Raw genomic sequence first — 25,476 nt, 5'->3', positions numbered from 1 at the left:
AATACAGTTGGGATATCCTGACATTTCCAGTATTCCTCAGAGTTCAAAAGTCAAGTGATGCTCCAGGACAAGCAAACAACCATCTTGGTAATCCTCTTTGGACTCTAGCTGTAAAGGTCACACATAGAGGGGTGGGTTGTTATTTGAGATTCAATGCATTATCCACCATAGAACCACCAAGGGGTTCTATTAAATAAGTCTTCTGAGAGAGGTTGTTGTGAATGCTGTTAAAGAACCAGTAAGAAAACATTAGACTGATTAGTTGAAAAGGCTGTTCCAATTACATAAGACAAAGTGCAGATGATTAAGGTTTCTGAGATTAGAAAGATTGTTTTCAAATTAATTCTCCCCACACAAGGCCTTTAATCAAATCCACTAGGAGAGCAACTTTATTGCTCGCTTAGCTAACTAGTTTTCACTTAGTTTACTTTACTTTATGAAGTAAACAGAAATAAAAAATGTATGAATTTGTGGACTTGGTTAGATTTGACTGGTATGTAAGAAATTCTGAAAACTAATAATAAATAAATAGACATTCATCAAGATCCAGAATTTAAAAATGAAATTCAACATCAGAAAATATTGTCTAAATTGTACGAAAGTATTTTTAAATTAAGTCCCTTTTAGCTAAAATGTTAAACATGCAATGTTTTAATAAAAAAAACAAGGAAGTCTCATATATAAAATGTAAGTAAACAGCTTGGTCAATAAAAGAAAAATATTAGGTGTTAGATCTTACTTTGTCAGTAAAAAATGTATCTAAAAGGTTTCTATTTGCAGCTACTACCTGTGCAAGCAGAATGAATTTCTATTATCCCTAAACAAGTATTGTGAACCAGACAAAATCATTCCAAAGGCCATAAATGGCCCATGGGCCTCCATTTGGAAACCCTGGAGTTCCACCTTTTGATTGTTTAAGATATGAAATACAATTTGTTGAGATTTTACAAGTTTTGTTTCCTAAAAGAGGCCTCCCAGTCAAGCATGCATTTTCTTAATATGCAGATTGTCCATATTTTCTTCAGTTTAATTAACTTCAGGCAATAACTGTATCTTAGTTCAGCAGCTTCACATTTAAAGATAGATCACATTACAACACTGAAGAAAAGCTGACCCATTTCTTGCTGAAAATGTGATGTTTAAGGGTTTCCTTCTTTCACAACACTAGGATTTTTGTGCAACTAAACTGTTTAGAAAAGGCTAAATGAGAAAGAACAAACAGTAGAGACGTAATAGTTGTTTACAAATTCTAATAAATTAAACACATATGCCAATTAATAAAACAGAGACCATGACCTGACCTTGATTTGAAGCTAAAACTTTTTGTTGCTTCTTGTTTCTTCTTAGCCAGAACTGACACTCTCATTTAAATTGAAATAATATTTTATTCTTACTTGTTTATGAAAACATTTAGATATTCTATCGGTGCTTTTTTTTCTACATTTCAGATAAACCCACTGAAAGGAAATGTCTCTATTGACCAAGAGCATAACGACTTAATAACATTGCAAGATAAAGATATAGATTAAGTAACGACTAATAGTTTTTACTTCTGTTGTGTTTTTAAAAACTTCACACATCTCCTGGAAGTTTCTTTGTGAGATTTAATGGGCAATTTTGATGTTGTTTCTTCTTTCAAACTTTCAGTTTGGACAAAACATACACATTAGGAGGCCCAACACTTCGATTTTGTTTATGTCTACTGCCTTGTGACCTAATGCAATAAACATTTCTCTTTTTCTTTACTATTGATGACAATATTCCCTGTTTCTTGTTGTTCCCTTCCCTTAAGCTACCGAGATTTCTGGGGGAAAAACCCAAAAAGAAACTGAAGTTGCTACAAAGAGGATTATTTTGTGATATTTGGGAACTTCTGGATGCAAAGCATGACATTACGACTTCCTGAGTTCACTTAAAAACATTTGACTAATATTCTATTTATTTACTGAATAAATAAATCCCTTTTTAGCCAGTATTGTTAACATCCTCCAATTCTTTAAACTGTGGCAAAAAAAACATCTGCATATCTAAAAATAGCAAAAAGTAAGGTTAAAAAAAGCAAAAAGTAAAACACTCAGCAGCAAAATGTTTAGTCCTTTATTGCCCTCTTTGGTTTGATACAAAGATTCATTACAAAAATACAAAAGTAGTTATTAGAAAATATACAAAATTATACAGATATTCCAAAATTAAGGGCTATAAATTTATGATGGTATTATTGATACAAACCAAAAAAATTTAACATCTATGCTAACAGAAGAAATTCCTTTCAATTTAGGATGAAATTTCTAAAATCAAATAATGTAGCTTCTCAAATATATATATATTATATTTCAGAATATTTGATAAAAGCTGAAAATTATAAATATTCTTATAAAATAAAAACAGTAAGTCCTTCAGCATTGGCAGATTTCTGTATTGAATTAACACTACAGCTTTAGTAAACATTAAGACTCAAAATTTCTTAAATTCCCTTTTATATAATTTAAAGCCATTTCTACTTTTTGATGATTTGGTTTGAGAATTTGCTCTGGATGCAAAAAAGAAAAGATTTTATGTGACATAAGCCAGAGAGTTGATAGAAGTGGTATCAAGAACGCATGTCCTTCTTTGTTGTCTTTGTGTTTCTGCTGTTGGTTAAAAAAATTAAAATAAAAACTGCAATCTGCCATCAATACATATTTTGTCAAACTGTAAAAAGGGTTCAGTATAAATATCGCACTGAATGATTGTGACTGTAAAGAAACCTGATAATTTAGTTGTGACCTGACATCTCTTATCTACGATACACTCAAAAACAGACACCCTGCTTAGATTGGCGTGCTTGTTAGAAATAAACCAGTAACAAATGCTGTTTAGTAAACAAAGATATTGAATATGTTCTCTGTAAAAGAACACTGTAAAACAGGGGTATGTTTTGAGGGTTTTTTAAAAAAAATACAACATTCTTAACTACACTGTCATGTTTTTCTAACATAGTTCCTAAGACCTGTGAAGGTTTTGTAAAGTCATCTGTTTAATGTGAGGGGTCTCATGCTATAGATCTCAATTGGTTAAAGTTTTTTCAGGATGAGTCTTTTTCTTCTTTTTCCCTCCAGCTGTCCTGCTATCATGTGTGGTCACACTGTTTGACCACATCACTTCCTGGAGAGGAGCTGGTTCTCCAGTTGCTCCAAACGGGCAGCCATAGAAGCTAGTGGATATTGTATTAAGGAGCAATAAAAGAATGCTGCAGTTTCTGCTGTGTTATAGTGCTTTGCAAAAGTGTTCAGACTCCTTAAACCTTTTCACAAATGTTGCTTATTTTTCCATTTGACTTAAGATTTCAAACCATAACTATACATAAAGAGTAACGCTTGCATGCTAAAGATTTGTTGAATTATTTTCAAAGGATATGTTTTTGTGTGAACTGATCCAGTCTGTTCATGGTGGCCTGCTGGAACTCCACCAGGTTCTCACAGGCACATGGATCTTTTACTTCAACCTCCCGAAGACTCTCCGCTGCAGACAAAATAAATAAATATATTTTAGCCATTACATTCATTATTCATTTACAATTTTGAGATTTTGAAGTAAAGGTCAACAAGTCTGTCAAATTCCAGGCTTTATATCAACTTATATACAATTTATGGTGACTTTCTGTTGTCTTATATTTTAATGCAGTCTCCTGAGAAACTGCCATGTTATAAGTTTGCCAGTAGATGGCAACAAACAACAGGGCATCTTTTGTTATTGAGTCACAGTACTTGATCTGATGGGTGAATATTGATTAGTGCATAGTGAAATAAATAAAACAGGTTTCTTTTTTTCAACTCTTCAGTTGATAATATAAAAAGCAAGTGGCAGACGTCTCACATGCTTCTGGCATAACTTCTGTTTTAGCTGAACTTCACTAACAAGCACAGGTGTTGACATTTACGTCTGTTTTAAATAGAATCAATCAGATTGTAAAACAAGATATTAAACCAAATATTTTTATTAAATTGTTCTAAGAGATTTGTTGCCTAAATCTAATCAGTCAAGAATGTTATGTTAACAACACATAGTAAAACATAAAAAAAAATTCTGAAAACAAAGCAAGGAAAAAATGATTGATTCTTGTTATTTCTAATCTTTGTGATTTTAACTTCCTCCTCATGAGGATTTGATTGTTTAGATCTTTTCCTCAACATTATGGCATTGGTTGTTTCTTTCTTTCTTATTTTTTACCTGGGCACACATTAAGTTTGAGGTTGTCTGCGATGGTGTTGATGGCACTGAAATCTGTTGTGTAATAGAAATGTTTTTCCACAGGATCAGATGCAATCTCACGCAGCTCATCTTCCACAGCTTTGCCCACACCAACAGCATACATGGTGATTCCTGCGAGCATACAGATAAACATCAACTCAAAATGTGTAGTAAATGCATTAAAATGTACAATGAATTTGAAAAATTAGCATGAACTCATAATAGGCATGAATTACATATTAGGGAGTTTTTTAATTATTTTTTTATCAGTAACTTTCAAAAACATAAACTGGGTGCACAAAACTTAATTTATTGTGAATTTCCTCAAGTTAAAATTATCTAGACAGGCTCAAATATACATGTACAGTAAATACACCCCTACCTATTTGGTTAAATGTCCAATGGCAAACAACATTTATTGTTTATAATCATTAACAAGAGTTTGGCAGAATTCAGGCTGGACATTTTAACCCTCTTATTACATAAAATGGTGGATTTTATTTATAATAGTTGGCATGCTGACTGATAAGAATAGCCTAAGCGTTTTTAACAGGGTTGAGTCTGCCATTTAAGGAAAGGACCTGCCGAGGATTAATGTTGGCCTGTCTGTGTGTCGTGCTGTGCGCCTGGAATCAATATCTTGTTGAAAGACCAAACTGTTTCAGAGTTTCAGTCATAGCTCTTGATTTAATACACAGATGTAGAATATCAAGGTAGTACTTCTAATGACGATGATGCTACCATTGCCAGGCTTTGACAGATTTTCCTGCATTTAAAATATCATCTTCACTTTTCACATCTTATTGCTGTGGCTTAATAGCTCCATCTTTGTTCATCTGATTATAAACCCTCTCTCCAGGAGGAATTTGACTTGTCCATGTAAATAGCTGCAGTAAAGCTTGAGGGTGTTCACTTTGGAGAAATGAATTTATTTTTGGTGCTTTCTCTACCAATGGATAACTTGCTTCACTGTGGACATTGCTGTTCCAGCAGTTTTTAGTTCATGGTTTGGTGGTTCCTGTATGGTCCCCGGTCATCCTGACCAATTTATTTAATTTGACAGAGAATAGTTTGGGTCATATGGGTAAAACTTGGACACGGATTGGTTTTCCAAAAGGGCAATTATTCCAAACAAACAATCTAGATGGTTTTAAAGCCAATAAAACTGGCTAGCATGATATATGATTATAAAATACTGAAGACAAAATTTTCAAACATATTGTTTAAAGTACACAAAATTTGATTAATGACCATGATGAATGTCAACCTTTTATAGATAGAAAAAACCTAATTGGTACTGACCGGCTTCTTTAGCCTTTTTGGCGTATTCGCTGATGTCATCTTGGGATCGTCCGTCTGTGAAAACCAGTCCAATGCGGGGGATGTTACGACTGGCTGGACGGGCGCCTTCTGCTTCTGAGAAGCTGTATTCCAGCATGTGCTTTAGTGCCAGACCTGTCATTGTTCCTTTTTCCATGTAGTCAACCTAAAAGTGTAGATGTTGTAAAGCCATTACACAATTCTGTTGTTATTGTTTTGCCTCTGAGTGAAGAAGATTTTAGCACATAAGGCTAATTTCACGTATTTATGCTACCTTCATGACTGCAGCTTTGATATCTTCAGCAGTGTGGTACATGTTGAGTGGGAACTCGGTCCTGACCCGGCTGGAGTACTGAACCAGACCGACTCTGGTACCATGAGCAGATACGTCAAGAGAGTCTACAACCTGAAGGGTGTCAGGAAATAAGTATGACATCAGCTACCTCTTCCCGTTTTTTTTTTCCTTTTGTTTTTCTTTCACTCCTACAGTTAAAGAAAATAATTCACAAATAAAATCTAACTACACTGTAAGAATATTTTCTTGTCACTAGGGTGGAAAATACAAATACTAAACTAATATATTTAAAAACTAAGTTTTCTTTATGTAAAATCAATATTTACATGATGCATTTGTCACAGTTTTGTGGACTGTTGATTATGAGTGTCAACACTCTGTAATACATCATATGTCAGAAAAAACATCTACCTGATTAACAAACTTTTTGACGAGCTCAAAGTTTTGAGGGCGGACACTCTTGGAGCCGTCAATCAGCAGCACCAGGTCGATGTTTGCAGACTTGCAAGCTAAAATAAATACAAGTGTTAAGAAATGAATACAAACAGATGGGTTGTGTTTGCTCTATGAAGGAGAGAACGCTGATTCTGTTCTATTTGTCCATTTTTACGGTATCTGTTAAAACATAATATGCAAAATCCTCCAAAAACAAAAGCGGTAAGGAAATATTAATCCTGAAGACAAAAACACTACTACAGTAGACAACATTTAGCACAGTGTTAAAGTATTACAGCAGTTTCAGCAGAAAACTAACTTAAAGATGCAAACAATTTTAAATAATCATAATTCATAATTATTTTAAACACTTTTCTTCATGTTAGAAAATATATTCCCCCTTAATAGGAAGGAATTAAAAAGATGACAGCTCCAACATTTAACTAGAATTTTTATTAATTGAAAAACGCCTTTTTTGGATTAGAACCTGTCTTGGTCATGCTGTTTAACAGTGGTCATGTCCTGACTCTTGTTCTCCTTCCAGAGATAGAAAATTTAAAAGATAATCCGCTCAAGCGTTGAGACTTTTTGTTCAGACATAGCTGAGCTGTTTTTCACATCAGTGCGGATTCATCTTCAACATCTCATTTATCTTCATTTCAGTTCCAGGATGTAGCTGCCCTTCTTCTTTCAGTCAGGTTCCCACCATAAATCCTAACCCTTCTATTCTTTGTTTATACCAATAAATGTTGCTCCTATATAATACCACCAATTTTCTTTAAGGGACTATTGTCGCTATTATCAATATCAATTCATCATAAAAATGTATTTCAAAATCAAAACTTGATTTAGATGTCAGCAATGCCTTGGACTCAAGCCCAGCAGCTCCATCACTAAAACGTTATAAAATACAAGAATTGTTGTACTCTGTAGTTGAAAAAGTATATTTATGCATATATTAGTCCCCATTAGTGTCATATGGACTGTGATTGTGCAACACAACAAATAATTCTGCTAATATTTATAAGAATTAAGATCAATGCAATCACATAAAAAAAAATATTTTTATCAATATGTAGCTTTAGTATTTCTGTAAAAGATAGCAATGCTACAGCCCAGTACATAGGAGGTATGCATAGGTTGACTATAGTTGTACTTATGGCATTTGTTTTAATAATAACTATATGTCATGGTTTTGCACATTTAAACTTAAATTTAAATAAATGTAGAATCAGTCAAAACATCTTTAGTATGTTCTGACAAATAAAATACATCTGATACGTTTTTTATTAATACTCTATATTATTCATTTGTGCTTTTTCTTGTTCATATCAGGTCAATATAAAGCATCTTATAATAAATCTGGTTTTCTCACTATAAGTTCCCAGTGTGTGCCAGGCTGATTTTTAAAATAATTTTCATATCTATCAATCATGTTTTTCTCTGAGGGTTGGACTTACTGCCGCATGTCTTGCCATCATCCTGAAGCAGTTGTCCTTCAGGACAGATACAGTGGTAAGATCCAGGGGTGTTTACACACTGGTAGTCACAGCCATGCTTCACCGTGTTGCACATGTCCATGTCTAAAAAATACCAATTCATTAACAATTAATCAAAAAAGATACTTAAAGAGACAAAACACATGTGGCATGTCATTTATGAGGGAAATGCCGTTGTGATAAATGATGAGACATTGACAAATAAATCCAAAAGTTATTGCAAATGAAAAACATGAGTAATACAAATTTCTAAATGAAAAAAATATTTCAACTAATAGTTATTGCAACACCAAATTAATCAAATAAAAGGACATTATAATTATTGTATTTTTCTTTCTCCCAGTAACCTCTGACTTGAAAGCGTGGCATTATTAAATTAGACATATTTCATAATAAAACATTGTTTTTCTAAGAGTTTGTTGCACACAGAAAGCATGCTTTATATTTACTGTTTCACAAAGTTGTTTTACTACTCAAAAGCGATGCAGTGGACACTTTAACTTTATCGTGTCCTGTTAGATGATCCTCCTCAGACACATTTCTCCCTTGTCTTTTCTGAAAAAGGGCTGCCTCTTTCTCAGTCAGCACTGAATCATCTTAAGTTTGGACTTTTATATATCTGCAGAAGTCCTTTGCTAACTTTACCTTATAAATTTTTTGATTGAATTAAAACCTGGACTTCTGGCAGGTGGATGAATAACTACAACGCTTGCTGGCAGATATTTCAGACAGGGGGAGTTGTGCATAAATGATGTGTGACAACTCAACCTAATCTGGTGTGTTGGACGATGCCTAAACTGACTAATATATTGTATTACTATATTTCTTTGAATCAAAGTGTCCTACATTGATGTAAAGGTTTATAAGCTAACTGGAAAACTTAATGGTTTTGTACAAATACAGGATGTTCAATTCATCCAGTGTTTGGAGGTCACTTCTGGCCATTAAAAGACCATAACAATAACACCCAAATGTCATTTTAAGATCAGAGATTAAGTTTTTAAGTTCAGAGTTGTATTGCATTTTGCTGTTGAGTCTCTCTGTTGATCAACTGTACACACATTAAACAGAGAAGAGGTTCAATTAAGTTTTGAATCTCAATTTTCAGGACAGTTAAAAGGATATGACTTACAAAGTGTAAGTTAATGCTGCTTAAAACAGCAAGAATATAAAATGATTCTACAAATGAGCTGGGAAATACAAAGGCAGAGACAGTAGTGATGAATAAATTACACTTAATCAGCAATTGGAATGCAGAAAAAGCAAATGCAAAACAAGTGGATTCACTGACTTGTACAAGTTCTCTTGTCCCTGTTGAGTTTGAATCCTTTGTTACAGTCACAGGTGAAGACGCCCGGTGCGCTGATGCAGATCTGTTCACAGTCATGTTTCCCCTCAGCACAGAGGTCAATGGCTAAAACAACACAGACATGCACATAGATGTTTTTCCAAGTCAGAGGCAACGCATTTTGAGTTTCTTTGTCAGCAAAACCAAGGACACGGTGATGTCCTTGGTTCTCAACAGACTTCTGACTGCAGAACCATCTGTTGAGATTCTCCTCCAATACAAAATATATTTTTAAGAAGTGCCAGGAATGGCAATCCTGCTTTATGATGTATAATTCCTTTTCCTCTTTTGATTTTAAGTTCAGTTTTGTTTAACTTTATTTCTTTAACTAAAACAGTGCCCATACACCTCGACAAAATTCCTCCATAATATCCTGGAATAAGAACAACAGCTAAATTGTATGTAGTCTTAAAGCAGGAACTAAAAACATAGCAAACATTCAGATTTACCCAACAAAGTATCTTGTAACACTCATAACAGTTTCATATTCAAAAGGTGACAGGAAACAAATACAAACTGATTTGTATGCCTATCTATTTAAATCTGATAGGCATAAATATTGCATATTTTAAGAAAAACCTGAGCAGCTCTTCTCATCCTCATTGAGTCTGTATCCCTTGTTGCAGTCGCAGGTGAAGATGCCCGGGCCCATGTTCACACAGACTTGTTCACAGTCATGCTTTCCCTCAGCACAGAGATCGATGGCTAAAATTAGACACAATAATTAGTTTCAAGCTGTTGTTAATTGAAACTTATTCATAAATAAATACATATGATTTCATTGCCTATAAAAAAAGAATAGCCTTGTATAATTAAATATTATGTAGCAAGAAGCATCAAGAAAAACAGTAATGGTAAGATTTAACAGAAAAAGCAATTGAAGAAGACAGAGGGGAGGATAGATTTTTTTAGTCTTTTTCTTGTTTAGTGAATGGTAAAGTCTCTATAAAATGAAACAAGAAGCCAGACTAGAACTGTAGTTAGAGATGTAAAGAGTTTTCTACCAAGATGGTGAAATTAATCTTATGATTACATTTAGAAAAACGTGGCTTGATTATTAAATGGAAACTTGGAAAAGTTTATGTTCAATAAAACCCTCTCTTAGTGTTTGTAGGCTGTTGTCTCGGATGTTGCCAATCATGCTAACCAATAAAATTATTGACAAATAAACCTGCATCAAAGCTTGGTCTACTGATCCTATCTCTAAGTTTTTATCACATTGCTCATTTTTATGTTCTAGTAAAATTTTAAGGAAGAACAATTATATGGTATCACTAGTAACATTATGGTAGGTATTTTTTCAGATATTGACAGTGGCAGTTTTATGTTCTAGATCATCTATTTTGTGGATTTTTAAAGGTCAGATTGAGCAACATCTTGGATAGTATACCTACAGTATATCTAAATATTTAATCTTGTATGTGTGTAGATGATAGAAGGATGTAAGGCCAATTATATTTATATCATCATATTTAAAGACTAGTGAGTTAGCTGATTTTGACCAATTTGACAAACATGAAATACTGAACCTTGCAACAGCATCAGATATTTTACGTTTTACACAAAATAATTAAAGAAAAATAATTAACTCCAACTTTGCTGTTAGAAAGATATAATACCCATTATCCTTGGATTTGTGTAAATATGTACATATGGCAGTGTGTATTTCTGTGGGGGCCTGACTAACGTGAGCATGTCTTCTTGTCCCCGTTGAGTCTGTATCCCTCGTTGCAGTCGCAGGTGAAGATGCCGGGGCCCGAGTAGACACAGACTTGTTCACAGCCATGTTTTCCCTCAGCGCACAGGTCAATGGCTGAATTACACACATTTATTGAGTTAAATTCCCAATCTATATTTCCATAATGTTTCTGACAAAGTAAAGTTGTCAATAAACACATAACAAGACATTTCTTACTCAAACATGGCATTTGTATTTGTACAGTTTCTTTTTTCTTCTGAAGAAGCATCATGTTAACAAGACACAAGACAAGACATAACAACAAAGGAAGACAATCCTCATTTATTGAGGATTGCTATATGAAGATCAGGATTTGATGTATGTAAAATCCAATAATGAACCAGGGAAGAAAACAGCCATAGAACTAATCAGAGCATTAAAATATCAAAGAAGAAAAGCAAATAAAAATGCCTGTTGAATGTTTTTTTTGTTAGTGTGGCCTTTTTAAAGCAAATAACAGCAGGAAAACTAGACTATAGAGTTAAAGTGAAGCATTTTTTATCAAGAGGACTAAACTGATGCTATTTTGAAGACTGTAATATTAACTAAAAGCTTACTTTTAAAGTGTCTCATACAATTTTTGTTGTTTTTAGCACAATGATGTTACACCAAAGCCAGTGGACCCGAATCCTTATCCTCAGGATGAACTGTCTGATATGTTTTAGATATGGCCGATTGTAAAAATCTTTTAAAGGATAGGTCATAAATAAATTACTGCAGAGCTTGATGGCATGCCAAGATGGTCATATAAATATTTGAGGAAGGAAAACATGCAGGACAGTGGGCCCCAAGGTCCAGGGCTTGGGACTACTGATTTTGTGATTTAAGCAGATAGCTTGGCTAATATAACAAATTATATAGTGAAACATTTAGAATTTTTAGAACTAGAAATCCAACTAATTTCTCACACTATAAACTAACATTACTGAAAATTACTTAATAGTATTAACTGATTCTTGAAAAGTTGTGTTTTCAACTTCAAGATAAGTATGACATCATCTGCCAAACATAAAATACTGAAAGTATTACTTTGTTATTTACTTGTATAACACTGTCTTCTAGACAGTGTTAATTGTACCTGCACATAATTTTGTAAGGTAAAGTTTTAGCGATCTCATTTGATAAGCAGTAAGTAAGTAAGTAAGTAATGATATTGATATTGCATGTAACCTTTCATATAAATACTAAGTGATTTTTCATCACTTAGAGAGTTTTGAAATAAAGAAACCATTTCACAAGGAGAGATTTAAAATAAGTATTTAAACGCTCATCTTTACCAGGATAACAAATTACATTTTTAGTCTGTATGCACCACAAACATACAGACTAAAAAATAGAAACATGATGTGTGCTAACTATCCTAACAAACCTTTTCATTGTTGCACAAAAATCTTGGAAGCAACAAAAGATATGTAATACTTTCCTAAGAAATAATGGAAAGAGGAAAGAAACTTTATCTTTGTTGTAAGACATAATCAACAAAAGGAATGATGTATAGATCTGTATATGTAAACATGTCTGAATATGTGTGTATTTCTGTGATGGCCTGACTAACGTGTGCAGGTCTTCTCATCCACGCTGAGTCTGTATCCCTCGTTGCAGTCGCAGGTGAAGATGCCTGGTCCCATGTAGACACAGGCTTGTTGACAGTCATGTTTCCCCTCAGCGCACAGGTCAATGGCTAAATTGCACACATTTATTGAGTTAAACTTGTTAATCATTAAGCATTATTTAAACATTTTCAAATTACTTGAAAATGTTTCCACAGTTCCAACAAGTAAAAACAATGTTTCCCATATGGCAATTTCTAACTTCCAAATAATCCCTGTATTTAAGTAAAAGCTAAATTAGTAGATTTAGTAAACCACCATTTGGAAGATCTCAAAAGCTCTCAGTCCTTGGAAAAGTATCCTACAAATTCTCCCAATAACAGGGATATTATAATATATAATATCACTGTTATTATATATTATAATATCCCTGTATAAGAATATTATAATATTCTTGGAAGTATTTAATTAATAAATAATTATGGATCACTTTTTTGAGAAAATGCAAAAATTGTGTTTCTAAATAATAGTAGTAAATATCAGCTGGAGCGATAAATGATGTCAGATGGTAAATGTCGTGTCGAAAAGCTTTCCTGATTAACGTATCCACCATTTGACTCAAATATGAAGTCTGTGTAGTAGCCTGATAGTAGACTTTAAATTTTACTTCAGGACAATAAGGGCAGAAACATCTTCAACCTTGTGATCAGATTTAAACAATGCAGGCAATTCTTTGCATTGTCAGATTTGTGTAATTCTACAAATGTCTGAAAACCTATGTATTTTTTGTGAGAAACACAAAACTGACTAACGTGTGCAGGTCTTCTCGTCCACATTGAGTCTGTATCCCTCGTTGCAGCCACAGGTGAAGATGCCCGGTCCCATGTAGACACAGACTTGTTCACAGCCATGTTTTCCCTCAGCGCACAGGTCAATGGCTGAATTATACACAATAATTGAGTTATCTTGTTGGTCTTTAAAAACAACCAAAGTGAAATAAATATAACTGTCTCGCACTTTTCAAGTTAAAAAAAAAAAATCAAAACTCAAATTTGTGTTGTCAAGACACAGCTCCAAATTTGCCTATAAAATGAGGGCAGGTTGACATTTTTTACACAGTTTTTCAAATTTAATTTATAGTTTTCATAAATAATAACAGTATAAAATGTATTAGCTGGGTTGATTGTATTGTATAGGTTAAAATCTGTGGGTCGACTAACGTGTGCAGGTCTTCTCATCCGCGTTGAGTCTGTATCCCTTATTGCAGTCGCAGGTGAAGATGCCGGGGCCCGAGTAGACACAGACTTGTTGACAGTCATGTTTTTCCTCAGCACACAAGTCAATGGCTAAATAACAAACATTGAGTCAATTAAATTTGTTTTCTGCAGCTGTTTTATCAGCCTTCACAAACTATTTCTTATTATGAAATAATTTATGAAGGACTTGCTGAATCTAGTAAATAATATGTGGTATATCTAAGCTGGTTTTTTTTCAATTGGCAGTATAATAATTCATGTTTTCAAACTGAAGCAAAACAAATTCCATCTTAGTTGCAAGACAGGTCATTTACATAAGCTTGCATCAAGATATATTGTAAATCCCAGTGTCTAATTTTTGTTGAGTTCACAACAGTATCAGATTGAATATTTCATAACTTCTACTTAATCCCTTAAATAAAGCTTATCTCACCATGTGTCATAGGATTTCCTATACTTAAATAAGAGATTTGCATTTTTCCTTTGAAAATTGATTACAACTGTATGTGACATGTTTTCAGGTAAAATAAGTGTGATGTCTTTAAACTCTCCTGGAAAACATTTCAACGATTACAGTGACATGTGGAAGCTGTTCAGTGGCATATAGTCTAAGTTTCAAAATTAACAGTGGGCAAAATATAAGTAAGTTTAACTTTGTTGTTGAATCCTTTTCCCTAGATATGTGTATCTGTAAAAGTGTAAGCAGGTGTATTTTTGTGAGGGCCGGACTAACGTGAGCAGGTCTTCTCGTCCCCGTTGAGTCTGTATCCCTCGTTGCAGTCGCAGGTGAAGATGCCGGGGCCCGAGTAGACACAGACTTGTTCACAGTCATGTTTTCCCTCAGTGCACAGGTCAATGGCTAAATTGTAAACATTTAAGTTAAATGTACCGCTTATGTAACCATTTATTTCTAAAACCTTTAGCAATAGTAGAGAAATTTACTCTCAAACAATAAAATAAAAGCAATATATTTTGCAGTCTCACACATTATAGGTACAAGGAGGGTATATAAAGGAGCTCATCTAAATATTCAGGCTTTTATGTCTTTGTTAAAAAATGGTAGTTATTAATTATTATCTGGATGAGTCATCCACTGAATTTGATTTTTTTAAAGCTATGGTGAAAAACAGTTGCATTCATACAGTATCAGTATTCAACTATCTATAGATAGTAAAAAAATCATTTTAAAAAAATGACACTAGCTTCAATCTGTTGATTTTATGTGAGCATATTTGCATATCTTTATATATAAGAATTGTTTAGAAATATTGACTAACGTGCACAGCTCTTCTTGTCCACATTGAGTCTGTATCCCTCGTTGCAGTCGCAGGTGAAGATGCCCGGACCCATGTAGACACAGACTTGTTCACAGCCATGTTTTTCCTCAGCGCACAGGTCAATGGCTAAATTATACACATTTATTGAGTTAAATTGGTCATGTATTAAATCTTGCTTTTTTTGTTTGTTTTTTCAACTGAAAACACACTGTGAGAACAGCCCTCAAACATGGTAAAATACATCTAATCATCTGTTTCACATATGCAATCATCAGTAACCTCTAAGTACCCCCTGTACTCCAGTTGTTATAAATCAGAATAGTTGACAATCTGTCATTGAAAACACATTTTTCTCTTAACAATAATTACATGGTACTCAGTCTTTGAAGATCTGTGTGACTTAAAAACAAATGTGGTAAGTCTTGGGTTTCCAAAACGTCTTACATTGTCTTAATTTTATTGTCTAAATACTCCTGAGATCCAGGTGTTTGCCTCAATGCATCTGTAAATGAGTGCATGTGAAGAGGACATGCACATGAACAAAAACACCAGATGGGCATGTCTGAGTTTTATAGCTGTTAAAATATTCTGTATTTGCTGTTCAAAAGGTTCATATTGGTTTCAGATTGAATTGTATGTAACTTTCTTTTAAGGAAGTACATATTTTCAAAAGTAATAGTTGTTAGTGCCATGATGGTTCTGACATGAGTGTGAGAGTATACCAGATGCAAATACACTGGATTTCTTGTTTATAGTATATTGTGTTGTGCCAAGAAGATAATTATAATAATGAAAAGTTGTTTGCTAACATTTGTGGAGTGGTGGAAATGTATTAGGAACGCAAACAAATGCTTATGGAAATGGCAGCTATACAATGTTAATTGTCATCATTTAACCTCACTTCATCAGATTAACAGGGACAGGGCAAGTGCTGCTACAGCCTGGCATAATTTTGAGTTTGCATCAAGTTATAGCAAGAAGCAAGAGAAATTCAGCAAAGCATTTATGATTTGCATGAAGCCAGCCAGAAAATGAATATTTCAGCATTTGATTTAGAGCTTTAAATCCATTTGATGTTTCAAACTGCATGGTCCACTGCTAATTACAAACAAAATCCAGGTTTGGGTTATACTGGAACTATTCTATTTATTGTCACTTTAGTGGCTAATATTACTAATTTCAAAGCTAATTAAACTAACATGAACTTTCTCCAGGAGCATATATAATCTTGAATGGTCAAGTAATACTGCAAGTATTCATAAAATGATTTCAACTGTGGCAGCTTGATGAACTCAAATCCTTTTTACAGTTCCATTTACAGTTTACTCAAACAAGTAAAACTACCCAACTGAATAAAACATTTTTTTTAAGCAAAACTTAGAAAATACCAATTTTCCATTTCAATAAAAATTTGTTTGACATGAATTCATGCAAACAAAATCTTGATTATTCTAAAAATAGCAGTTTATTTTGCATGTGTCACACTGGAACATGTAAAGACAGTGAGGTTTGTGTGAGTGTGTGAGACTAACGTGAGCATGTCTTCTTGTCGTCATTCAGGTGGTAGCCTTGGTTACAGTCACAGGTGAAAGAGCCAGGTGAGCTGATGCAGATCTGTTGGCAGTTATGCTTTCCCTCGGCACACAGATCAATGGCTGACAAACACAAACAAACACACAGAAACATAATGAAAAAATCATAGATTAAATTTACAAGTTTGACATTTAGCAGATCTTTTAGTAGAATAGCCAGTTGTACTTTCTCCAATAAATGATATTTGCTTTGCTTCTAGAGTACTTGTATGTGTTACTTAGTACGCATTTATTCCACAGATGCAATTACAGGACGAATATAAAAAATATTCTATCTTGATCTGAAAAAGCAAGTGTGTCTCTTGCTTGGTAATATTTTTACCTGAGCATGTCTTCCCATCAGCATTGAGCCTGTATCCAGGCAGGCAGTGGCAGGTGTAGGATCCTGGGGAGCTTTCACAGAGATGCTCACAGCCGTGTTCAGACTCCAGACACAGATCTATACCTGCAGCATAGTTCAGGCCAAAGTCAACCCTCATCATAACAACTGAACTATTTGCTTTGCAATGTAGTCTAATACATGTGTCCAATACAAAATCTAGAGATGACATTATCATGCATATTAAATTAACCTAATATATTGTAATTCTGACGCTTTATTGGTTGAACTGTTGCAGTCACTGTTACAAAAATCTGCAATATATTATGCCAATAAAATAATACTATTATAATAACTTCTCTACAGGTACATTGAGCACCTAATCACCTTCACTCCACCCTTTTTAATATATTTTTGATCAAATCCCTGATTACTTTTGTGTAAAGATTATCCCAGGTTACTTTCTACTCCTTTCTTCCATTTAATAAAACTGCTATATACTTTCAGAGTAACCGTTCTGTTTGGAAAAGCTGATGGAAGTGGAAATACACTGCTCAAAAAAAATAAAGGGAACACTTAAACAGGTGTTTAACACTTAAAGTGTTCCCTTTATTTTTTTGAGCAGTATATGAAGGGAAACACATAGTCTGGTATGAAGGATATGAAAACATTTAGCAGAGAGATGGGAATTTTTTATCTTCAGGGTAAACATTTATTGTTTGTCAATTGCATAAATGTTATTTTGACCCAGCTAAATCCAGCTGCAAGACATTGTCACAATAGCTGGCTACAAGATAACTTCAAAAAACTGTAATCCATTTGTTGAATTAAATGTGAAGGCCAGGCTCAGATGGGACTTTTTATGAAAACATGATCTGAAATCCAGGGAAATTCTGGAAAGTCATTCCAGAATTCAGGTAATTTATGAGCTCCAAAGGTAGTCAAAATTGTTCTGAGTCAGAGTTTTACATTCCAGCAAAAATATAAAAATTTTTTTTACAGTTTATGCTAAGTACTGAAATAATAGGAAAAGATCAAGTGTTGAACCTAACTTGGTCAAGAGCAGTTTAAAGAACATTTTCTTGAAACTTCACATTTGTGCGATGGTTTTTTTTTTTCAGCAGTATTACCACAGAGCTTGTCCTGGAACTGCAGTCCAAACTGGTAGATAAGGTCAAACCTCTCCACCAGGAAGACATGGTCTTCGAAGGGCGGGGAGGCCATGGCTCTTAGTGATGTCATGTCAGCTCTGGCCACTCCCACTGCATAGATCTCAATGCCTCTTTCTCTGGCCTCAGCCGCCACCTCCGCCACACGGTCCTGAGGACGTCCATCTGTCACAATCACAGCCACGTTGGGGACCTAACAAGAAAGAAAATCATTAGCTCGCTACCGTTGAATTGACTATTGGTAAGCTCTCTTTTGCTAAGAGCATGTTTTCTTACATCACAGATATTATATTGCTAAATTTAGATAACAGTTTTATGCCTTCCATACCAAAAATATTGATGAACTCCCCAAAGTTTAGTCAAAAAATTAAGATTTCTAGTACTTTATTTATTATTTTTCTGATAAATACAATTTTTGGACCTCATTTGTATCAGTTGTGAAGGTCTTCAACCAAATCAGCCTGTCAAATAAATAGGAACAAATTGACTTCAGACAGCAGTTTGCACACCTTTGGCCTATCTCCCTGTCCAGGACTGAAAGCTTCATTCATCAGGTATCTGATGGCGAGGCCTGTCATGGTGCCCTGAGCCAGTGGAACGATCTCATCGATGGCTTTCACCATGTTTTCCAGCTTGCTGTGTGTCTTGAGGGAGAACTCACTGCGAACCTGAGCACAAAGAAGGTGACTGTTGACAGCAACATAAGCAAACTGCTCATAGTTTTCACAATTCATCTGAAAGAAGATCTACAAATTAAATAAACTACCAAAGACATTTTTTGTACACTATGAAAAAATAACTGGAAATGGTTTGGATGATGACTGCAAAAAGTACCTGGCTGGAGTACTGAACAACTCCCACTCTTGTGGTGTCTAGTCCAATGTCCAGTGTGTTCAGGATGTCGATCAAGAACTTCCTCATTGTCTCAAACTCATGTGGTCTTACGCTGCGGGAGCTGTCGATGAGGAAGACTAGATCCACCGGGCCAGACTTACATTTCTGATTAGGACCTGAGACATGGGTCACAAGAAAACACTGTTAAGATAGTTAATAGAACAAATGACTAATGTCTTGAACTCGAAAGCAGGAAATATGTGAGTACACTTATTCTATGTGAATAAATGAGCACCAGCAAATTTTGACCTTTCATCTCCAGAGTCCCTCTCCTGCCCACTTCAGCTGGCCAGCTTGATTTTATGAGCAGTAGGGCTTTGATATTGAGAAAATAAATAACCACACTATAATAGTTGAAAGTTATTATAGAAAGTTACAATGAGAATACTGTAATTAGCTCACATTTTCCTCACTCTTCTCCTTATTTTATAATCATCAGATTTCCCACCACTTTGTATGAGCTTTTTTAACTGGAATCTGCTATTTTGTTTTTTGACGTTGATTCGATATTGGATTTCCATTTTCGTCAACAATTTATCTCAAACTGTTTAAATAGATATAACATATTGATTTGACTTGTGATTTGCAATAAGACTCTTTTAAAGTAGTTGCTGTTTGCAACATCAGTAATTCATTATAAGACTTATTTGCAAACTAATATTTGCTCCACACTGTTAGAGTGAGGTTTGATAAAACAATAGATTATTTTCAGACCAGGCAGCATTGGGAAGCTCACTTAAGACTTACAACACCTAACCTTACTTTTCCCTGGCTCCAGCTTTCACTGGGCATCTGTTTTCATCTTTCATATTTGACTCACTTTCATGTCGTAACATCATCATGGTTCAAACACACTGCAGTCATGAATGAGTTTTTGATGAGCCTATGTTTTTGTAGCAGATTTATAAGCTGGAATGGGACTGTTTGATTAATGTGCATCCAGAGTTTCAGCCCAGGAGCTGAGCTTAAACTGGAAATAACAACCAGAGAGACACAGTGGTCAGTGTAAAAAGCCATGTGGGACTCATGGAATCTTTCTTTAGTCTCGAACAGACGTGCGCAATGAAAAAGTGTTTAAGCACCTTAGTGATTCTATTGTCTGGCCATGAACATGAAGTGAATAGCAGCTGGAATGTGAATTGACTGTTTAAAAGTCATTTTAATGTAAATCATGAGTCCCATTAAGATTTGTTCCCACTGTGAGTAACAAAAATGTCAAAAACTTAAAGATGACATTCAGTTGATGTTTACAGCCTAATATTTCTCCTAGTAAAGGCAGACAGACTGACCTGATTTTGGTCTGGCGGTGGTGAAGACGACAAGAGTCAGAAAAATGAAGACACTCAGTCCTCTGAGGTTTCCCATCTTCACTCTAAAGGTCACAATTTTGTAGAAAGTTCACCCACAGCTGCAGCTGGTTCCACTGGATAAGGACCAAACTGTAAAGATGAGAGTTGGTGGTTCAGTCAGAGGTAAAGCAGACAGACAGACACATGAGCCAAAGTTTAAGGTGCATCTTAAGCAGTCATTGTGAAATGTCAAAGAAACCTTAAAAGGTTCAGACCAAAAATACCTGAATTAATGATCTAGGTTAAATACAATGGCAATGTTCGCAGTAATTTCTACTTTAAGGAGATTACTACAACAACAACTACTACTACTACTACTTATACTACTGCAAATACTAATAATGTTTAACTTCAATGTTGGGTGTGTTAAGCTGGAACTACCTGCTTAAAACCATAAAGACTGATAAAGGCAGTTAACATCAATCTATCATTCATCTCAGGAAAAACATTATTTCTAAAGTAATGATTTTCTAAGCTTATTTCTCAGTTTACAGATAGTCAATGACAAATAGTAATCACAGAGAGTTTAGAAAGAAACTCTATTTAAAAAGACACAAGGCCAAAGACAGTTTCTTAGAGTAGCACTAAAAATGATAGTTTTCCAGATTTACTGATGTTTGTTGTACTCACAGAAACGCACAAACGTGTGTGCAAACAGAAGAGTTACAAGCTGATGAGTACAATAGACATTACTCTTTAAGATGAGAGTACTTGCCTAATCTCTAGAGGGGCTGCTGCCTAAAACCAACAATCGCCTGAGCGATAGACAGAGTACACCCTGGGCAGATCAGGGTCCGTCGTAGAGAAACATGAAGCATTATATAGAACCATGCAGACACTCACACCTAAAAACAATTAACATTGGCCAGTCAACCAAACATACATGCTCTAAAATGTGGGAGAATGCCAGCGTACTCACAGAAGACCCAGAACATTTCTCACACACTGGGATCATATTTTGACTTTCTCTCAGTGGTGTTACCAACAGATTCACCCTTTAGCTCAACACATTTATTAACTCTCTGCCCCAAACTTTAATTTGCAGCATCTACTTATATTTTTATAGAACTCATTTTCTTTTTGCCAAATTCTTAATAAAACAGCTTGATTTACCAATTGTTCTGTATAACCAGCGTGGCTATCATAAAAACAGGCTTTCACATTTAAAAAACACTTTATTTCCTTGACTGATTATCATGCAGCGATGCATTATTTGAAGATATTATCCTGTTCTGCTTCATTTCATTCGTTGGTGCTGAACACAGTGATTAGTGAGGAAAAAGGATTCCTGCAGAATTCTCCCCTTTGTGTTCCTAATGGCTCTGGCAGGCTTGTGTTGCAGTGGGACATTCCAGTCCTTCCCTATCATAAACCACTTGGTTGGAAACATCTGGTGAAGGTGCACAGCAGTTCCTGCTAATAGAAGGCTGTGGAGGAACACACACAAGTGTCTGACCTGCCTGTGTGTCTGTCAGTAACCCTGTAGGCTATCAGCTCGGCAGCAAAGGGGTAACGATAATGTCTGGAATGTGTTTATGTTCATGGAACCTGGTCAACTCAAACAGGCAGCATGAAAGCCACCTCTCTGTTTTTAGGTCCACAGAGACCATCCTGTGGGAGTTAATCTCTTTCAGACTGGTAGACAGAAACTGGAGTCATCCTGAGCTCAGATCAGAGTCATGAGTCAACAGATGTAGCAGAGCACAAAGGAACGTTTCTCTGCTTTTTGTCTCGTCTTTCTCTGAAGCATCTGTTCTTTCTCTCTGTGCCTACTTTCTCTCTCCTCCTTCAGTCTTGTCATTATTTTTTATTTTTACAGGAGCATCTCTGTGGTTAGTGGAAGGCCAGCCAAACATCTGGAGTACATTCCTTATGCTTTTAAATATATGTTGCAACAGAGCCAGGTCAATGGCTGCATCTTCTATAAAAGGAAGACAGAATTAGATTTTAAAGACAGAAAACATAAAAGTTTTTTTAAACACAAACTTCCTATTGTTTTCAAGCCTGATAAGTCAAAACACTTACACAAAATTGCCCTTTTGATTCACCCCTTGTAAAACTGAAACATTATTATAGAGACGATGTCATAGCATCTGCATCATTGATGGTACATATTACAGCTTCCATTTTCTTGACAAAAAAGGCCTTAGTAACATTGAATATGTTGAACATGCTTCCTGTTGACGACACTGAAAACACAGAACAAAAACAAGTTCTCTACCAAGACCCCTTTTGCTCAAAATTTAAGAAATAACTGGAATCCTGAAGCTGAGGGATGAGGACATAATACTGTTCATGCCATAATTACGATATTGATTCAGCAGCCACACCAATAAAACAACTGCTAGTGTTGTTTCTTGTGTACCAACAGTTACCAAAAATATCCACTGTGTGGCAGCCTTGTAAAGCTAAACATATAATCAGCATGCATCAGCAGGCAGGGTGTTTGTGAACAGCTAATCTTGTGGAGCTAGAAGCTAATTTGACCACAGTTGGCTTAATAGTCAAAGGAGAAAAAAAATCTGCAGCAGGATGAATCTGAATGTGCAAGAAATAAAAAATCAAAAAAATGACTAACACCTGTCTTCCTGCTTCTTGTTAAGTTTACAATATGAAAAAAACATGAATTAATGAATAGTCTGTGGTTTCTCTCTGAGCGAAACGTTTGGTCCAAATATTATTTGGCATGTAATCAAGACAGACTGCAAAGTGGAATGCTGTAGATGTTAGAAATGCTGCCCCATAGCAAGAAGTTCCTGGGAGGGAGGGGGGGAGGGAGGAATAGAGGGAGAGAGCAATGGATGGATGGATGGATGGATGGATGGATGGATGGAAAGTTGGCTTGTGACTGTGAAATTAATAGGCACTAGTGATTCTGTTAGAATAAACAACAGGACCCAGAAAGAATATTAGAAAAAGAAAGCTAATATTTTATGCTGTATTATATTTATCTAATAAGCCACTAATGAGACGGCTTGAGACTTGAGGCTGTCTAACCATGAATTGTGTGTGTGTGTGTTAAACAAAGATTTCTCAGTCTAACTTTCCCCTTACCCACCACCGCCACTCCTCATTTTGAGTCGTCCTCTCAAAGTTACCGTTCAGTCACCAAACAATGACCCACTACAATCCTGCTGCTGCTGCTCAGCACAACTGACACTCAAGCACAAACATCTCCACTGCCTCCCACAGGCCAGCACGTGTTCTATAAGCATCCACAAAGAAGATCATTCAGCCCAGAGAAACATATTTTCTCTTTAAACATCTCATTAACTGGCCAGTGGTGAAAGCTGCAAACAGTGTTGACAGTCAGTTATCAGCGTGGCTTTTACTGAGATCCTATTTCCTTTCATTAACACTTTGCATAAATCACAATTGTTTGCCTCCTTACGTTCTTCAAAAATATAGCAGGCCGTGTGATTACTGAACATTTGAAAGTTGAAATAAACTGAAAAGAAAAATCTACTTTGAGTTTAAAATCAAAGCAAACAGCAGTTAAATGTTTGTGAGGCAGTTTGATGCCACATACTGCAGCGCCAACCAGCCGTTACGTTTATAGATCTACTTCTGAAGAATAGCTGGGCCCCAAGTTGGCATTGACATATGCTGGCATGCAAGTGAGATTACAACAGATGAAACATAAACTGTAATTTTTACATTTTGGCAGTAAAAACACAACGTTCTCTTTGTACCAGTCTATTTGCTCTTAAATACATGTAGCAGTACAAGTTTGGCTTTGAAACATTTATTTTTATGTTTTTTAGGGTTTTCCATTTCATTAATAAATGTGTCAAACTTCTGTGCATGTACAAAGTAGAACTGTTTTAGATTACTTGCCATAGATGGTTGATCTCAGAAAAGTTTTCAGCAATCTCTTGTGGAGTTATGGACTCTGCTGACCTCTGAAAAGTATATTGTATATTTTTGTCTTACTGATAAGGCTGTTGATGTGATTTATTGACTAGTTAAGACCAAATCTTGGTACAATTATGCATGTGCTAACACTGTTCTCTGTTATGCACAGTGTAGGTAGACTTTGTTAGAAAATACGCTCATATACAGAAGAGGTGAAAGACTCTGAAACTGGTATCTAATTTTCTTATCCTCTGAAATTAAAGGGCTATTGCACAGTACAGTTTTGCTGTTCTATTGTTTTCATAAGTATTGATTATTTGATGCGCGGCTCTGGTACATAATTTTAATATAGTTAGCCTGGCTAAGACTAATAAATATTCTACACTGATGAGAGATTTTTTTAACTAAAACTATTCTACTTCCCTTAAGAATAAGGGAAGTAATGGTCCCTTACTTCCTTACCTAGGAAGTAAGAGACCATATTGATGTACTGATGTAGTTTGATGTCCACTCAAACTATACAACCACTGCATGAAACAACCTCTGAGCTGACCTCAACTTCAGTTTGAGGCTCCTGCAAAATAAATTGTACGAACAAGATGTTCAAGTTGCTCCATGTCTGATGTAACTGTGTAACTGGAGATCTGGGTTGTAACTTACTCTTCGTCTGGCATGCTTTACAGATTGTTGATTTAGTAGTGAATTATTAATCTAACAGTGATTCAGAGGACCACATTTAACTCTTTTCTATGTTATTTATATGAGACCTTTACCTAAATGTATAGTCCCGCACCTTTTGTCTTTAAATCTGAGGTGTTTCTCTGGTATCTCTTTACACAAATAAAGTAAAACACTTTTAAAGATAACGCTACAGATAGATTAGGATTGTAGTAAATTATGCAAGTGTGCTTTTTCACACAAACACTGTTACTTAGTGTTCAAATTGTTGCTAGGTAAAAAAAACGCAGCTGGAGACTCTGCAAGAGATGTCACTCTTTAAGATGAACGTAAACACCATCGCAAAGGAAGCAAACTTTATCATGTGTGTCACCTCTGTGAATATAAGTAGTATGGCAGACCTGCTGCAGAGAGTGTTGTTTCAAATGCATAAGGATGGTTTTATATTTTCATCCTGCTGGCATGTCCACATTCACATTTGTTTGTCAAACTAAAAGTACCCTCTTAAATAGCGACCTTTAAGCAGGTATTAAACCAACTTCATATTAAACACACATTCTTGTATTAAATTTTTTTTTATATGGGGCGTGCCGTGGTGGCGTAGCGGTTAGCGCGACCCATATTTGGAGGCCTTGAGTCCTCGACGCGGCCGTCGCGGGTTCGACTCCCGGA

The 25,476-nt window shown here is 35.2% G+C and overlaps 1 protein-coding gene across 5 annotated transcripts in view; it reads right to left on the bottom strand.

Moving 5' to 3' along the window:
* Window positions 1-2,096: 2,096 nt before the first annotated feature.
* matn4 (matrilin 4) overlaps window positions 2,097-25,476 on the bottom strand; it is a 28,476-nt gene continuing 5,096 nt past the window's right edge. The window contains exons 2-22 of one of the 5 annotated variants that reach the window (XM_023325613.1): window positions 20,212-20,361; window positions 18,863-19,038; window positions 18,538-18,696; window positions 17,990-18,221; window positions 16,863-16,985; window positions 16,481-16,603; window positions 14,949-15,074; window positions 14,405-14,530; window positions 13,636-13,761; window positions 13,228-13,353; window positions 12,421-12,546; window positions 10,815-10,940; window positions 9,707-9,832; window positions 9,071-9,193; window positions 7,741-7,863; window positions 6,257-6,354; window positions 5,825-5,956; window positions 5,533-5,716; window positions 4,210-4,362; window positions 3,397-3,501; window positions 2,097-3,196 (exon numbers count right to left, since the gene is read on the bottom strand). In XM_023325613.1, the coding sequence (XP_023181381.1) occupies window positions 3,138-3,196; window positions 3,397-3,501; window positions 4,210-4,362; window positions 5,533-5,716; window positions 5,825-5,956; window positions 6,257-6,354; window positions 7,741-7,863; window positions 9,071-9,193; window positions 9,707-9,832; window positions 10,815-10,940; window positions 12,421-12,546; window positions 13,228-13,353; window positions 13,636-13,761; window positions 14,405-14,530; window positions 14,949-15,074; window positions 16,481-16,603; window positions 16,863-16,985; window positions 17,990-18,221; window positions 18,538-18,696; window positions 18,863-19,038; window positions 20,212-20,287 (2,748 nt within the window). In that variant the 5' untranslated portion in view covers window positions 20,288-20,361 and the 3' untranslated portion in view covers window positions 2,097-3,137. The remainder of the gene's footprint in view (window positions 3,197-3,396; window positions 3,502-4,209; window positions 4,363-5,532; window positions 5,717-5,824; window positions 5,957-6,256; window positions 6,355-7,740; window positions 7,864-9,070; window positions 9,194-9,706; window positions 9,833-10,814; window positions 10,941-12,420; window positions 12,547-13,227; window positions 13,354-13,635; window positions 13,762-14,404; window positions 14,531-14,948; window positions 15,075-16,480; window positions 16,604-16,862; window positions 16,986-17,989; window positions 18,222-18,537; window positions 18,697-18,862; window positions 19,039-20,211; window positions 20,362-25,476) is intronic. The other 4 variants (XM_023325615.1, XM_023325614.1, XM_023325616.1 and 1 more) reach the window with 4 other exon arrangements.

The sequence above is a fragment of the Xiphophorus maculatus genome, chromosome 20 (genome assembly GCF_002775205.1).
Source record: "Xiphophorus maculatus strain JP 163 A chromosome 20, X_maculatus-5.0-male, whole genome shotgun sequence".
Classification (NCBI taxonomy): domain Eukaryota; kingdom Metazoa; phylum Chordata; class Actinopteri; order Cyprinodontiformes; family Poeciliidae; genus Xiphophorus; species Xiphophorus maculatus.
This window is presented reverse-complemented; position numbering and strand designations above follow the sequence as displayed.